General features: G+C 43.7%; 1 protein-coding gene across 1 annotated transcript in view; it reads right to left on the bottom strand.

The window, feature by feature from the left end:
• Positions 1-4,018: 4,018 nt before the first annotated feature.
• Wdhd1 (WD repeat and HMG-box DNA binding protein 1) overlaps positions 4,019-16,778 on the bottom strand; it is a 33,068-nt gene continuing 20,308 nt past the window's right edge. Inside the window, exons 16-25 of the mRNA XM_032917954.1 lie at positions 14,207-14,321; positions 13,483-13,614; positions 10,999-11,213; positions 10,786-10,901; positions 10,365-10,424; positions 8,659-8,702; positions 8,155-8,325; positions 7,884-8,011; positions 6,667-6,805; positions 4,019-4,866 (exon numbers count right to left, since the gene is read on the bottom strand). Coding sequence (XP_032773845.1) covers positions 4,666-4,866; positions 6,667-6,805; positions 7,884-8,011; positions 8,155-8,325; positions 8,659-8,702; positions 10,365-10,424; positions 10,786-10,901; positions 10,999-11,213; positions 13,483-13,614; positions 14,207-14,321 — 1,321 coding nt within the window. The 3' untranslated portion in view covers positions 4,019-4,665. The remainder of the gene's footprint in view (positions 4,867-6,666; positions 6,806-7,883; positions 8,012-8,154; positions 8,326-8,658; positions 8,703-10,364; positions 10,425-10,785; positions 10,902-10,998; positions 11,214-13,482; positions 13,615-14,206; positions 14,322-16,778) is intronic.

Raw genomic sequence — 16,778 nt, 5'->3', positions numbered from 1 at the left:
GAAGGAATTCCCTGCTCCTGCAGTAGAGCAGGGTCTCATTACTCAGCATCAGAGCCCCTACCAAGGTATGTGTCTTGGTTAGTTTCTTGGCAACTTGACAGGCATTAGGGTCACCTAGAAGGACTCAATTGAGAAAATACCTTTCAGGCAAGTCTGTGGGATATTTTCTAAATGATTGATATGGGAGAGACCAAAACATTATGGCCAGTACCACTCTTGGGCAGATAGTCCTGGGTAGCCTGAGCAAGCTAAGCAAGTTATGGGGAGCGAGCCAGTAAGTTTTATGGTCTCTGTTACAGTTCCTGCCTTCAGGTTCCTGCCTTAAATCTCTTCACTGCCTTCCCTTTATAACTATAAGGTATAAAACCAAATAAGCCCTTTGCTTCACAAGCTTTTAATGCTTTTGGTCATGATCTTTATCCCAGCCATAGAAACCAAACTAGAGATTGCTCTTCAGTGCTGTGGCTGTCCCTGAGTTGGGCAAGCCCTTATTCATACTATTAATAACCCCAACTATATTAATTGGTTCACCAGGTCAGACATGAGTGGAATCATTTCTTTGGTCTGTCACTGTGTCCTTTCTGGGGTGAAAAGGCATCCCCCTTTGAAAGTCACACAACAATGGCAGCTTGTTTCCCAAAGATGCATACATACACCAGTGTGCCCAACCCCCCAGGCTTCCTCCTGTATAGTCTTCTGTGTGAAGCAAAGATCTAAGTGCCACGATCCAGCTGTAAGGATTTGCTTCTAAGTCACTCTGCTGAGTTCTAAGGCTAAAAAAAGGGGTTCAGCGGCTAGTTCCGACTTGGGGTGCTTGTCTTTCCCCTGAGCATGGTTGCTGTGAGGAAGTTCAAGTTAACCATGGAGATCATACGCAGACAAGATTGATAGAATCTAGCATCATTTGTCATGTTTCTAATGGAGTGAACCTTCATTAAGTCCAGCTCCTGATGATGTTAAGAACCGCAGATTAACTGCTGCTGTGTCAGATCCAAATTGCAGACTGGCAAACACAATTCACGTTTACTGTTTTAAAAGCCCTTCCATATTGGTTTAGTTTGTTTTTCAGTCACAGTAATGGAGTACACGAGCTTGGCAAACGCCTCCAGGACAGACAGACAGCTTCAACTTTTTGCTCTGTCTACACGGCCATTTGTGGCTTCTAAAAATTCCTTCCTAACTTTACTACACGTGGACGTTTTAGAAATGTTACCAAGCACTGCCAGTGTGTAAGGTTAGCATATCTAATCTACCCTGCAGGAAACGAAGCCATTTCATTTAAAAACAAACAAAATCTCTCAAGCCTCTTGCTGACAAGATGCTCCAACCTGGAAAGGTGCTTGTCACCAAGCCGGACAGACTGAAGTCTGTCCCTGGGACATATGATCTAAAGGCCCACTCAAGCTGTCCTCTGGTTCTCACGTGTGTGCACAGATTAAATGAAACAGATGCAGTGAAAAGGTGAAAAGTAAAGTCCTACCTGGACAACCCAGAAACACTGGGAACGGTCGGGTTCGTTTGTTTCTTCCCCGTCTCCTCCGTTCTTAGCAGTGGTCAGTTCTAACACTGAGGTTACTGTAAGGTGGTGAGTTTACTTTATAGTTCACATAAGTTTACTGAGTGGTCTTTTTTTTTTTTTTTTCCGGAGCTAGGGATCGAACCTAGGGCCTCGCGCTTGCTAGGCGAGCGCTCTACCACTGAGCTAAATCCCCAACCCCTAAATTGATTTTTTTTTCAGGGTCCAGAAACATAGATCAGTGATTTTTTTTTTTAATTTTTATTTATCTAATGTATATTACAGATGGTTGTGAGCCACCATGTGGTTGCTGGGACTTGAACTCAGAACCTCTGGAAGAGCAATCAGTGCTTTTAACCACTGAGCCATCTCTCCAGCCCAAGTGGTCTTGACTATAAACAATTACCCACACAATGCTATGCAAACCAGGATGACTGACGTTGTGAGTATAAAGCTGTAAAATGACCTCATCTGGAGTTTTTGCTCTTGGAGAATGAAATTAAGATATGAAAACCTTATATTTAATAAGCCCAAAGTAGACAGTATCATTAATATCAGGATGACGATTCACTTATTACCACTTATATTTCAATACTGCTTTGGTATGGTGAAAAAAATTGAAAAAAAAAAGCAGGATAACTCATATAGCAAAAAAGTGATACTTCTTGGTTTTAAATTTCTGATATGTAAGTTAGATCAAATCAATATAAAAATCAATAAAAATAGGTTTTTTTTTTAAAAAGAGCTTTTGTACATCCCCAGTGGTATAAGGTTCCTGAAGTTCTGAGATTTAACACTCAAGGGTTATATCCTTCAGTGCATTTTGTTCAAACAGTGAGTTGAGAAAACGATCACATGTATACAGAAGCCTTCTCAAAATATTGTAAACCCTTACTTCAAGATCTTGACATTGAAAATCGCTCAAATGTATTCAGAATCAGACCTCATGCGGGAGAAAGATGGAATCAGCGATAGCAGTGTGAACATCTAACCTTTGTATGAGAACCATGAAGCTCTTTCCTCTCGTTCTCATCGTAACCGTGTGATGGGGATTGGTTCTAATGCTCTGATTTAATGGAATCTGCGTGTCCAAAGGCTGAAGGTCCTTGTCCCTAATTTGTTTTTAATCGATTAATAAAGATGCCAGCAGCCAATGGCTGGGCAAAGAGAGATGGGGCAGACCTTTTTAGATTTGGGCGGCTAGAACTGGGAAAAAGGATAGAGGATCACCCATGACTCAGGAGGATGGGACATAAGGGCTGCAGGAGAAAAGGCCAACAAGAATTTGGGTGGGTGGCCACTGACTGACCACTTCCCTGATGGGGCTTGGGGTAGCAGGGGAAGGTTTAGGAGTGCCCTGGTTTTGAACTGGTCAAGGCATTTTAAAATGGCGTGCGTGCGTGTGTCTTCCATTTGAGAATCCAAAGAGTTTCTGGGCGGGTGGCTCAAAACCCACTGGGAGCACAAAGTGGTGTAGCTAAAATTCCCACTACACCTATGGCATTATTAATCATTTTACAGGGAGTGTAAACATGCCCAGGGCTATCCGTCTGGCAAGTAGTTAGTGGGTCTCCAAGTCTGGCAGTCTGGCTTTGGAGTCTACACTCCAGTGACTGCTGTAGCATTTCTCAATAGCAGCTCTGCTTTTAGGAAGCAGAGCTGTATCTTTCCAACCTTCATCACGGTGGAGTAAGAATTATCACTCGGCTCCTATACACCCACATTTCAAACTTACTTGGTTCCTTCAACCTATAAACCACCCCTGGTTGTGAGCCACCTCACCACTATTTGCACCCACATTTTTGCTATGTTTTTGTTTGCATTAGTCTCTGCGTAGACCAGACAAAATGTGGGGCCGAGGAGATGGCTCAGAGGGCGAGGCACTCACCACACAAGCCTAAGGACCTGAACTCACGTCCCTGGAACCCACAGGACACTGAGCACATAGCTCACATCTGCAATCCCAGGCTCCTACAGGGAGACGGGAGGCAGAGACAGGAGAGTCGCCAAACAGGAGTCCCTACCTCAGAGTGCAGGCAAGGACTGATACCTAAGTTTGTCCTCTGACCTTCATATGCATGCTATGGCCTACGAACCACCCCCCCACACACACACAATCAAATAGGCAAAACGCACAGCACAAACTGTGGCTTTGTAAGAGAGCAGTTGAGACGCTTCCCTTTCCTCTAGCTTCTGTCTTATCGAGCCATCAGAGGCTCACCCAGCAACGCTGCTGCTGCTGATAAGGGCATCACCCGTCAGCACGGCTGCTCAGTGCTCAGTCGCAATCTCAAAGTAAGGCCTGCAGCCTTTGTCCACCTCACGTGTGATGCGAAGAGGATGGGACATAGAAACATGGTGTTAAAACCACGGCAAGGGGGTTGGGGATTTAGCTCAGTGTTAGAGCGCTTGCCTAGGAAGCGCAAGGCCGTGGATTCGGCCCCCAGCCCCGAAAAAAAAAAGAACCAAAAAAAAAAAAAAAAACCCACGGCAAGACAAATATGCAAATGAGAAAGTCTTATTTATTCCAAAGACACAGGCTATACAAACATAAAGTAATACATGAAAAATGTCTCCAAACACGTAAAATAACATATCTCATTTACAGACTATTTACACTTTGGGGGCCCATATTAAAAGCCATGGGCCTGAGGTCAAGTTGACAACTCACTTGGGAAACCGATGACCATGGCACTTCTACAGAACCTAAATGAAGGCAAGAAAGCCCTAGAAGGCACTATAATGTATAGAGGTCTGAAGACTGAAGCTTTTAGTGATTTTTAAAGATAATGGCTTCCACAGGGACACGATGGTGTCCCTGGTAGTAACCGCAATCATGACACTTCTGTTCCTGGAAGGCAGAGTAATCCCCCAGACAGCTCTTACATTGGTGCTCCTGACACAGGAGAATGACTACTTTTTGTTCGTTCGGTTTGGTATGGTTTTTGTGGCAGTAAGGAGGGAACACGGGCCTGTGTGTGCTAGGCAAGCCCTCTAGCACTGAGCTGCAGCCCTGCCCCCACACTGCCTTAAGAAAACAAAGCTGTCTCTAAACACACAGGACACAACATACGTTCCCTAAAGGCTAAAAGTCCAGGATCCATCAGAAGCTGAAGCCAAGTTTCATTATTTCCCCACACTCCCTTCCTTTATTCCTGCTTAAATGCAAAAGCTGACAGTTTCTGATTGGTAGAAAGATCTATTGCCTTTTGCTTTTTAGACAGCTCCAGACTCTCCTTCACTGCCTCTTCCTGGTTCTCCGTCTCACAGATCTCACTGACCCCACGTTTTCGCTTCTTTGCCTCAGCTCCATCGCTGGCAGTTCCTCCCTTGGCCTTGTTAGTCCATTCCTTTGAAAAACAGTGGGGTGGGAGGTGAGAGATTTTTATGCATGAGGAAGACAAGAATGAGAATGGTCCACTTACTTCATGGGTAATGTTCTTTTGTATACAGAACAGTAATTAGTATTTGAGATTTTAAGTTTATTAATAAAGGTTCTAATTGTTAACAAATTTAGATTTCATATTCTTGGGAAATAGTTGCAAAGTAACTATCTGAAGAAGAAATAGATACCCATAATATTTAAGTAACTTTGAAAACTTAATAGCAAATCTCCAAGTAATCATGTTAAAAATACAAAATAAATTTGAAAGATATTCTAAGATACACACAAATGGTCCACGGGTACATGGAAAGGTTCAGCATCTCTAAACATCAGGGTGCAAATGAGACTCACTAAGGTAATGTAATGTGCACGTGGGTATGGTGAGGAACACGTGTAATTCTGGACACTTGGGAGGCTGAGACAGGACTGTCAAGAGTTCAAAGGCAGTCGGCTACTTAATTAGATCCTGCCTCAAAACAACAACCATATTTACTTGGGGGTGGAAGGGTGAACCAAAGAAGAGTGTATTTTCCTTGGACACCAAGGACACACATGGTGCACAAATATACACACAGGCAGATACACATGCATGGACAGGTTGGTTTTTGTTTTAATTAAAACACAATCAGCAACTAGGCTCAACACTGTAATCTCAGTACATGGGAGGCGAGGGGGGGAAGTGGGGACAGAGGCAGGAGGATTGCCCAATGTTTGAGGCCAGCCTTCTTTACACAGTGAGTTTCAAGCCGATCAGGGCTACAGGGCAAGGCCCCATCATAGAACACAACAACCCCCGAAGCCATAATCATGGGATGAGAATACAGTGGAAGAGTGATTACCTAGCATTCATAAAGCCCTACTTTCCATACACAGAAATACAGAATTCCCCCAGATTAAAAGACAAAATCCACACAATCATAAATTTTGTTGTCTCTTCCTCTTTTGTAACAAATTCATTCATGAAAATTTATACAGAAACACAAAAAAGCTAAAAAGACTCTCAGTGAGGCTGGACGTGGTTAGCCTAGTTTCTGTCTTCTGGGTCACACAATACCCATTATTCATAAAACCCGTCCATCAAAGCCAGTGACTACACTGGGAGGTGCCTACACGTGTGCAGTGAGGGAATGAGGCCTGAGGTTTAACTGGTACACTGCCCACATTCTGTTCCCTTTCTCCCCAAACATGGCAGACGTTAGCCAGCTCCCCATCCTAATTTTTGTATGAAAGGCTGGACCAAAGCACCAAGGTTTTCCAACCAAAGGAATTATTCTCATGTAAGTAGATAGCATTTTTTTTTTTACTTTTATGGACTTGACAGTAGTAGTTTAAAATATAAGTTAAATTCATTTTTCCTTATTAATCCTTCTTTTGCTTTCAGTTCATAACGAAAGCATCTTTTCTTTGGGGGCGGGCAGCAGTTCCCTAAGGACACACAGTTACACGGATGGCCTCTAAAACCATCTGTAGGTGCTCAGTGACAACCACACCCGTCAAACTCTTGTCTACTTTGTCAAAACTCATCTACGTCTAATTTCCTCTTCACCAAGACTTTTTTGATGTATTCAATTTTCCAAAGAAAAGGGCATTTCTGTAAGAATTTTTTTTTTTTTCTTTTTCTTTTTTTCGGAGCTGGGGACCGAACCCAGGGCCTTGCGCTTGCTAGGCAAGCACTCTACCACTGAGCTAAATCCCCAACCCCTTGTAAGAACTTTTTAAACCTGGAAGACCTGCCAAGATCTCACCTCAGCAGAACAATCCTTACCTTCCTTTCTTCGGCGGACAGTACTCTAAATCGGACCATCCCCTCTTTTATTATATCTGCTTCATCTGAAATGTCAGGGTTGTCGGACATAATATGACTTCTATTTTCCTCCAGCCACATTTGGAACCCGGTCTTCGGCCTAAAATAAAAATAACATGAAAAATTTATGCCAAATATTAAAGTGTCACGTGACATTTCAAATTAGCAGTTAACCACCAGCTTTCCAATACTTATACAGAGTAAGGGGGACACAACTCCATCAGCTAATGACATCCATGTACTCTCAACAGCCTGGGGAGTGCAGGCTCAGTGAGCTGGGGAAGGATCGCCCGTCCTTACACCTACCAGCGTAGGAACACGAACCCTGCATTGTCAGCTCTTGTGTGTTTATCGGTTCAAGACCTCCAGCCTCTGAGCCCCTCTGGCTGTCACTCACAGGCTCTTCCATTTAGCAAGCAGCTGTGTGAAACCTGGCCGCCTTCTCTCCACCCCTTCCCATCACCTCACCCTTCCCATCACCTCACCCCTTCCCATCACCTCACCCCTTCCCATCACCTCACCCCTTCCCATCACCTCACCCCTTCCCATCACCTCACCCCCTCACTGCTGACCCGGGTTCTCCCTGCACCACTGTTTGGGAAAGCAAGGACAAACACACTTGTAAGTCTGTTATTCCTTCTGCACAAACTACTGTGTCTAGGACATCGGAAGGCTTAATGGAGATAATCGAGTCTCCGAGCACTTGCCACCATGCATCCTACATGTTTTATGTGTATTACCTCACAGTAAAACCCTATGATTTGGAAATAATTGGTGTCTCAACTGATAAACCAGCCGACTGGGGTCCAGAGGGATGAAATGACTTGGTTTGGGCACGCGGGGACTGAGAGTAGGATGAGACTGAACAGCTAAGCCGTCTGACACCAGAGTCCCTGGTTAGTCCATCTGCCCCCTACCGTTCAGAAGCTTCATAAATCCTGTTAGACTGAATGAATGACAAAGGTATGTACAATTAAAATTTTATTTTTAATTAATTTTGAACAGGGTCTCATTACATAGCTCTGGCTGTCCTGGAACTTGCTTTATAGACCAGGCTGGCCTTAAACTCAAAGAGAACCACCTGCCTCTGCCTTCTGAGTGCCGGGATGAAGGGCAGGTCAGCATGCCTGGCTGGGACACCGCGTCTCCAACACAAAGCTTCTCTATAACTCACTCACCTTTGGACTTCGGAGTTTTGAAGGCACACGGCTGGAGCTTCAGATGACGAACTTTTAGGATTTTCTTTTACTTCTTCAGTCTTCTCGGCCTGTGAGGTTCTTTTCTGGAAATAGGATGCTGCAGACGCCTATGAAAGCAAACGTGTGTGAGCCTGGGGACCAATCTACAAATATTTAAAAGAGGGGTTCTGGGCTAGACCAAGATGGAATGCACGCCCTTGCTACTTCATCTACCCCAGAGCAGAGTGCACGAGGCTCTCCAAAGCAGTACCTGCTTAGACCTTGGCTTGGGAACGAGAGGCTTTATAACTGGAGACTTTTCATTATTTGCTACTCGATTAAAAGAAGTGGACTTCCTGGATAATTTGTTCATATTGTCTAAAATATTAGCTGAGCGTGTTGAATTCACTGAGACGGCTGGTTCTTTGGAACTGACTAGTACCTAGAGAGAAAAGAGAGTATTACATGTGGAGAAGAAGACAGCCCCACTGTGGAATCCCTTGTGGAAATGGATTCATGGAGTACAACCCAAACTGAGACTGAAACAAGTTCTCTCAAATCCCACATCCCAAGGACACACAGGGAGAACCTCTCGAGTCCTCAACACTGGGTATTCAGAACTAAATGAGCATGGGTGCTGAGATCAGATGGGAACGGCTTCCCCCTCATCTTCACAGCGACCGGTCTTTAGTCCCCCAGAGTCTAAGGAGGTCATTTGCTCATCTGGAAACATCTTTGTATGGATAATATTCAAACAGAAAAGATCACTGGTTACCTTGAAGGGGTTTACCCGTCCTTGGCTGCTAGAGAAAACTGCACCTATTACAAGAAGAAAACTCAATAGTGTTTTTGGTTTTTTTTTTTTAAATCAAGACTTCTTACTTTGACAATACTCAACAGAATATTTTAGCCTGTATTATAGGAACATGTGACTGGCCTTGAACTGCTATGCAAAGCAGGCTGGCCTCAAACTTACAGAGATTCCTGTCTCTGCCTCTCTAGTGCTAGTATTAAAGGTGCGTCTTTCCATGCCCAGCCCCATGTAACTTTAAAACAAATACAGATGCTCTCTTTCCACGCCAGAATATTAGATATGAACTGTCCCAAGTTGCTGCTGTGAAACATACCAGTGTGCAGACCCCTACTCCCCACACCATGCAACAGTGGTGCTAAGGTCAGTAATGTCCACAGTGTGGACACCCATGCCCACCTTGAAAGGAAACACCTACTCATGCCTCTCCTCTCTCCCCACCGTCTGACCCTTACCCTTCTTCCCTCGCCTGTCTCTCAATTTAAAACAAAACCAAAGGGGTTGGGGATTTAGCTCAGTGGTAGGCGCTTGCCTAGGAAGCGCAAGGCCCTAGGTTCGGTCCCCAGCTCAGGAAAAAAAAACAAAAAAAAAAAACAAAAAAAACAAAAACAAAAACAAAGCAGGCTCTTTGCACTTCCAACTACCATGTTGCCTTAAAAACCACCAAACTTCTCAAAAACCACCGACATTACTATTACTTCCTCCTTCTCACACGTTTCTCCACACTATGGTATGAGGTCTGACCCTCCTGCACGACAGCTACGTCCCCAGCCCATTTCTACGGAATCAGAGGCGATGGCTGCTTTGTGCCCCTTGAGAGCTCTCAGTAGCTTTCTATACAGTGATCTGCTCAACATTTTCTCCTCCCTTGACGTTTTAGACCCTACATCCCAGACTCAGCGCTTCGTCTCTGGACCAATGATCTCTCTCAGTGCTCCTTCTCTTGAACTTGATATTCAAACGCTGGAAATCCCCTCAACTAGGGCTCCATTTTCTTCTTACTTTACAAACTAATGAGAGCTTACCAGTGCCCATGGTATAAACTGGTCTACTTATGCCAATGGCTTAACATTTATTTCCTAAGGCTCTGCAGCGAATGCCTAACTATGTAACTTTCTTAGCTAATGGTAATTCATCAGCTTCCCCTGTGAACCTGTCTGCTCTTCTCTAGTGCTTCTGATACTATACTGTTCTCCATTCTGAACCATCTTCCACCTTAGAAACACCAACAACTCTACCTGTTCTTTCTATTGTCACTGTTCCAGCCCAAGCCAAACCATTTGGTCTCATTTGGCCTGCTTTGGTAGTCTTACGTCCATTCCCCCTCAGTACCACGAGTGATGACGTAGGCCTGCTGAGAACCTACAGCAGCCTCCCAGGGATCTTAGAATGAAGACCGCGATTCTCAACAGAGTCTGGGAACCCCCAGGATTTATCTCTTGCATATCCCTCCAAGACGCCACAGAACCGCTCTCTCTGAACCCTATATTCTTCTTCCGCAGTCTGCACACATACTGTTTCCTCTGCTCCTTCTTTCTCCCACCCACCGCTCCCTTTCTGGGCTGGTTCATCTTCTCGTCTCTGCCGTCAGCATTCCTTGAGAAGGATACCTATCTTCTGACTGGATTACAGCCACTGCTATAAGCTCCAAGTTTACATTTATTTCTTACCTGATTTCATAGCTGGGGTATCAGAGGAATTTGCACTTTGGATTAAGTTCTGCCCTATAATTAAAGTAAATAAAACAGTGTAAGTGAGGACAATGGAGTCATCCGGATGTTCAACATCTAGACTGCAGGGCTACCTTGAGAAAAAAAAGGGGGGGGGGGGAATTCAGTCTCTTTTGGCCGACCAAAATGGAAAGGGCAACACCACTGACAGCTGGTACTTCCTTACTACTTAGTTATTTCGTTGTTGTTGTTGGGGGTGGCGCTTTGCGCACAGAGTGGTCAGAAGCCTACTCTGTGGACAGAGCCAGCTCTCCCCCTTTCGGTGTGTTCGCAGGTGGAGCCCAGGTTGCCAGCACTGCACGGCAAGCACCACCATCTGCCGAACCTCCTTATCTTTCACTGTTTTGAAAACGCGTCTCACCATGGTTCTGTGGCTCTGGGTTTCCTTCTGAAACGGTGTCTTCTCTGTCCTCAGCATCTTCTTCAACTTGACTTCTGACCCGTGGCTGACTCCACTCTGTAGTGGTATGGCTGTAACTGATGGGTCAGAGTGTTATAGCATAAGAAACAAATGCCAAGACCAACTTCATATTCAAGACAGTAAGGAAAATTCAAATAGCTGATGTTCTTTTACCCAGCATTCAGTCTTTCTCTGAAATCCTCTTCTCTCTCTTCTGTCTGGATTTCTGCCAACTCGGCTGCCTTTTCTGCGGCAAGTTCACTAAGTTTTTGAGCCAATATTAATTTCCGAGAGCGAGAAGCATATTTAATGGCTAAATGCACAGCATTTTGAGTCATTAGATCAGCAAGTTCCACACAGCGGAATTCTCGTTCCAGTTTACAAGACAGCTAATCAGGGGAGATTCAAAATCAAATCATGTTAAGTCACACTTAAAAAAAGGAAAGGAAAGGAAAGACTGACAGGACTAGTGCAATTAAGTCTTCTGGATGCACGATCTAATGCTTCTAAAATGCACACGCACAGTTACATAATGGGGACTATCTTATAATTAATGGTGTGCTGGTCTGATCAAGTGTCCCTTAGAGGCTTAAGTGAGTGAAATAATGGTGCGTTCACAACTAGCAGCTTCGACTCAATGGGACAGGACACGTTTCAGATGTAAAGTGCACGAGAACTAGTACAGCTGTTCAAAACCCACACGTAACTCTCCACTTTTTCTCCAGCTGCGACTCACCACAAGGCAGGGGATTTTAAAAAGTGAATTAAGACAAAAACCAGTTACTCTTTGCTCAGAACTGGACAACAAATGCTACTAAGCGAATGTGGATGGGAAAAAGTGACGTGCTTAAAATTTCATGTGCAATATTGTCTGTGGCCTTCAACTACCAGAATAGATATACAACTTCTAAATTAACATTTGCACTTTCTATGTCTATAATATAAAACGAAGGGTATTCTGGGGCAGGAGGGATGGCTCGGTGGTTCAGAATGAAGGGCTCTGGGAGGCACCAGCATAGTACACATGGCTCTGGCAGGCCTTGCCCCTCCCACTTCCCCCTGCCTTGCTAAACCATAGATTACATTCCTAAAGCTGGCCACCAAGGTCTATTCCCTTACTTGACTTGTCAAAGTACCGAATTCCAGCAATCAAAAGCCCTTTTGTCACCTAATTTACATGCCCAGCAAAAAACAAACCAAATCTTCCTAACGGGTTTTTCTTTTTCCTTTATAAACTGTCATTTGTCATCTGTGTCCCTTCTACCCAGAGGCACCCTTGTCCTTCCAGGGCAAATACCCTTCTCCCTTTCCCTTGTTCCTTTTCCTTCCCCCTTACCCTGTCTCCTGTTCCTTGTTCCTTGCCCCCTTGTCCCTCGTGAAGGAAATAAATCTTTGTGCTGAGAACTTGGTCTTAGGGAGTCCTGGGCCAACTCCAGTTCTTTCAAAGAAGATTTGCTGCTCTTGGAGAGGGCCTAGGTTCTATTCCCAACACCACACAATGGCTCCTCACTGTGCAGAACTCCACTTAATACCCTCTTCTGGCCTCCGTTAACATCTTACAAAGAACAGGAGGAGGTGAGAGGAACACTAATTCATTTAATGCATCGTAGAAAATACTCGCCTTTCTCTTTGGTTTGAACTGACAACCCTGCACATGACAACTCGAGCTCAGAGTAAGTTCTTAGCACTCTAAGGGACAGTAGGGCTCTTATGACTCATGGTGCAGGAGCATTTTGTAATTTACGCTCCTGACTATGAGGAAGAAGCTCTATATCTTCACCAGAGCCTCCTCAGGACTGCTATTAGTCTAGAAGAAGCACTTTTAAGCAGTGGAACTCTGACTCAGAGGGCAGCATGGTTCTTGCAGTGGCTAGAATGAATTAGCGGTCGCTTCCCTCATAGGTCAACAATGGGATTACATTCCTTTCAATAAACAAAAACTTGAAAAGAGGACAACAACCCTTAAGAGACTCTGCTTTAAAGAGAAATGTAGTGAAGAAGCCAGGGCAGCAAACCTAGCCACTGGTGCTGACAAAAGGCTGGGAAATTGGGAAGTCTAAGAACGGTCTTAAAAGTGTCCAACCCTGGAGATCTACAACAGCCACACCTAAACTCTGTGGCATAGATGAGTAAGAGTCACAACAGTGGCTCTCACACTTGCATCAGCTGGAGCTCAGTGGGTGGGCACGGCCCCAGAAAAGCTTACTCTCCCACCTTCAGCCTTAGCTGTAGGGAGATAGTTCAAATATTTTAACTGTAACATCAAAACTGTGATAGAAATTTTAAGGGGGGAAAAAAAAGCTATATATCCTAGAAGGTAGAATTTAGTCTTTCTTTTCTTTTCTTTTTTTCGGAGCTGGGGACCGAACCCAGGACCTTGTTAGCAAGCGCTCTACCACTGAGCCAAATCTCCAACCCCTGAATTTAGTCTTACTTACATATATTTAAGGAATTCTATCTAAGGCTGGGATGGTGCCATACGACTTTACTCATCACGACACTGAAGCAGGCAGACATCTGAGTTGTAGGCCAGCCTGGTTTACAGAGCAAGTTCCAGGACAGCCCAGGCTACATACAGAAAACCTGTCTCAAAAGAAAAAATTTTTTCTCAACCTAAGAAAATAATTAAACTTTAACTTTGCAACATATTTTACTCACCGCAAGCATCTTCATTAAGAGTTCCTGCTGCTCTTTTACTGCCTGTTTTTTAATGCTCTCCTCATACTCATAACCATTTTCAGCCAAGTAATCAAGGTAGTTGTGAAACAGAACCGAATGCCAAAATTGTTCCTGGAAAATGGATAGAAGTACACAAGACTGAACATCGCCTAATACTGGGCAAGTGTTAGATGAACATTAAGGTGCCAACTTTAAAATATTTTCTGAAACCCTCCCTTCTCTATGATCTTACTTACAATTCAAATCTCAATGTGCTACAATGGCTTGGCTTTATGTTCTAGCCTTTAAAAAGAGGTGTGTATGTAAATGTGTATAGTATTTTTATTTCCTATATGATCAGTCCTCAGAGAACGTCGTAAACCAGTTCTGAAGACGATCTGCTTCCTACCTAACATAACTAACTGCGAGGTTTCAAATGCCTTTTAAAAGCAGAGCTAGGTGCAGAAGTAGGACGAGTTTATGGTCAGTGTAGAGGGCTTACCTGATCCTACCAGGGAAGGTCTACCCCTGGTGAGGGCCTCCCAGTCAAAATCATTTCCTCTGCAGTCAGCCCTGGAAGCTGTAACAGCTTTGTGATCAAAGGGTCCTACTGCATTATTGAATCACAGTGTAGTAATGTCCAACACTGACTGTGTGATGATCTAAAATCTTCTGTGTAACAAGTATTTACTACAAAATTTACAGTATTAAGGCATCCACGTACCTCCATTTGGCCTTTCTCTGTTGAAGTCTGACAATAAGGAAGTTTAAAAGGTAATATTGCTACAGCAGGTCGTGGAAGGGTGGGAGGAAACCGAGAACCTTTACAAGGGATGCACCTGTCAGTTTAAAAAACACAAAGTTCCATGCTAAAGACTTTACAACATCACAAAAAGTGCTAAAAACTTTACGAAAATTATGGACTATGAACAGTAATACTATTCTAATAGGCCTTTGGGTTTGAAACTTTTTATAAAAACCAATCCTAGTAATGTTAAATGCTCACCAGAGAAATGAAAAGACAGCCGTCCCCACAAACGCTGTTCACATGATATGTGCCCTTGTCATGAGATGTGAACCTTTCCTGTCCTGTGTGGTAATACACTTGTGAGCCAGCTGTGACGGCACATGCCTTTAATCCCAGCACACAGTGCATCCCTTCTGAGTTTGAAGCCAGCCTGGCCTACAAAGTGAATTACGGACAGAGAAACCCTACCTTGAAAAAACAAACAAACCCCAAAACTCACCATCACCAAAACACCACAAACATGGTTTTAACGTTCTAAGTTTTTGGAATATCCAAACTTATTTTCTTCTCTTTCATAGTTTTATAGAGACCATGGCACAGAGCATGAGATTGGAGCGTGAATACTTCAAATGTGAGAAATCTGCTGTGGTAACTGCCACGCACTTACTCACAAGTACCACTTTGCTATGTGGTGACTGGACAAGGCAGAACATGTGTGTTCATGTGAACACACATATGGGCCACTAACAAGAAGAACACTAGTGTCTGTCTGAGCACTCTGTCTATGAAGCAACCAGCCTTTTGTTTAACCTTTCCCAGCTCAAATTCTTTATTGATTTCATAACAAAGAAAAATATGATTAGGATTTTATTAAAAGTCACTTTCCAAGTCATTATACATCAAAGCAGGACACTAATATTTCTTACTTTTTCTTTCTTTCTTTTTTTCTTTTAGTTTTAAAGGCTTTCCCTTATGGAGTAGTTGGGGGTGGGGGAAGCGACAACATGTTTCGGCTGCTAATTTAGTAGGGTTTGTCTATGAATGTATGTTTGGAATAGGAAATGTGAAAGGGCGAACCACATTACTAAGGCAGCAAAGTTAACCTCAATTGTCTTTCAAACTGATCCCAAATCTGTTTTGTTATTAGATTAAATAAAGAATTGAAAAAAAAAACCAACACTGTAGAAAACAGGTCAATGTATAGATTAATCATCTGCAGTAGTCATGATTTACTTTTTGCCCTGAATTGGCCAGTACAATTCCAGTACAAGTTCCAGTACAGCCAAGACCACAGAGTGAGACACAGTCTCAAAAAGAATTACCTAAAAACCCCCAAACAAACAAACAAACAAACAAACAATTTTTATCAGGTAACATTCAATGGACAGAGACTTCTATGAATACTCTACACACAAAGTCATTTCACAATTCTGATAGGCACTCCTGTCCTGAGGTTGACCAGAAGGCACAAAGTCTAAACAGCGGGACCTGGCTACATAGCAGGCGGTGTGACTCAGGCACTGAGCTGTGGTCCTGACATCACACCGCCATTCAGAGTAACACAGCCCACGCTATCTTTACCACAAACGTAAAGAGCACACAGATGCCCTGAGAGGTTCGAATGAAGTTTCCTGAGCAAGGACAGATAAGCTTCAATAACGCAGCCGTAGACGACTGAAGAAAGTTGTAGGGTTTTTTCCTGGTCTTTAGTTATCTCTAGCCACACAAAGGAAACCAATCACCTCTGAGTGTGTGTAAATAAACAGAATAGACAGACAGGCATGGGGTGCACAGCTCCTGGGAGGTGGCAGTCTCAGCACTGGGAGGCTCGGCCTAAGATCATGAATTTGAAGCCAGTCAGGCTCAAGTCCTTAAGAAGCTCTCAAAAGGAGGAAGAAGGAACGACCGAGTGGCAGTTTCCAACCTCTGAAAAAACTTCATTTATTTAGAATAAAACAAGAAAAGGATGAAAATACTCTATCTCAATGTGCAAAACTAAATACAATTTTATTTTCATCTTCCCTTTCTGTTTTTGAGCCATAGTCACAATGGATAGACCTTCAAGTCCCATTTCTCCTCCAATTCCACCACACGTGGTAGAAATACATTTTCACAAGCTGACTTTTACCCACCCCACCCCCTACCCCCCTTGGTTTTTCAAGACAAAGTTTCTCTGGGTAGCCCTGGCTGTCCTGGAACTCACTCTGTAGACCAGACCAGCCTTGAACTCAAGAGATAAAAGATGTGTGCACCATCACTACCTGGCTTAATTTGTTTGTTTGTTTTTTGGATTTATTCATTTCGTATATATAATATCATGTGCACCACATCCATGCCTCAAACCATGATTTAGAAGAAGGTCCCCTGGAACTGGAGGTTGTGAGCCACTATGTAAGTGAGCACTGGGAATGGAATCCAGGTCCTCTGCAAAAGCAACAAGTGGTCTCACTTGCTGAGCCGTTTCCCCAGACCCCATATGCAGACTTCTTAGCACCTCAGTGTTTCAAATGTGTACTGGGTAAGGCTATCCTAAATGTGGCCGCGCAAA

The sequence above is a fragment of the Rattus rattus genome, chromosome 12 (assembly GCF_011064425.1).
Source record: "Rattus rattus isolate New Zealand chromosome 12, Rrattus_CSIRO_v1, whole genome shotgun sequence".
Lineage (NCBI taxonomy): Eukaryota > Metazoa > Chordata > Mammalia > Rodentia > Muridae > Rattus > Rattus rattus.
The sequence above is the reverse complement of the archived record's forward strand: the minus strand, read 5'-3'. Positions and strand labels throughout refer to the sequence as shown.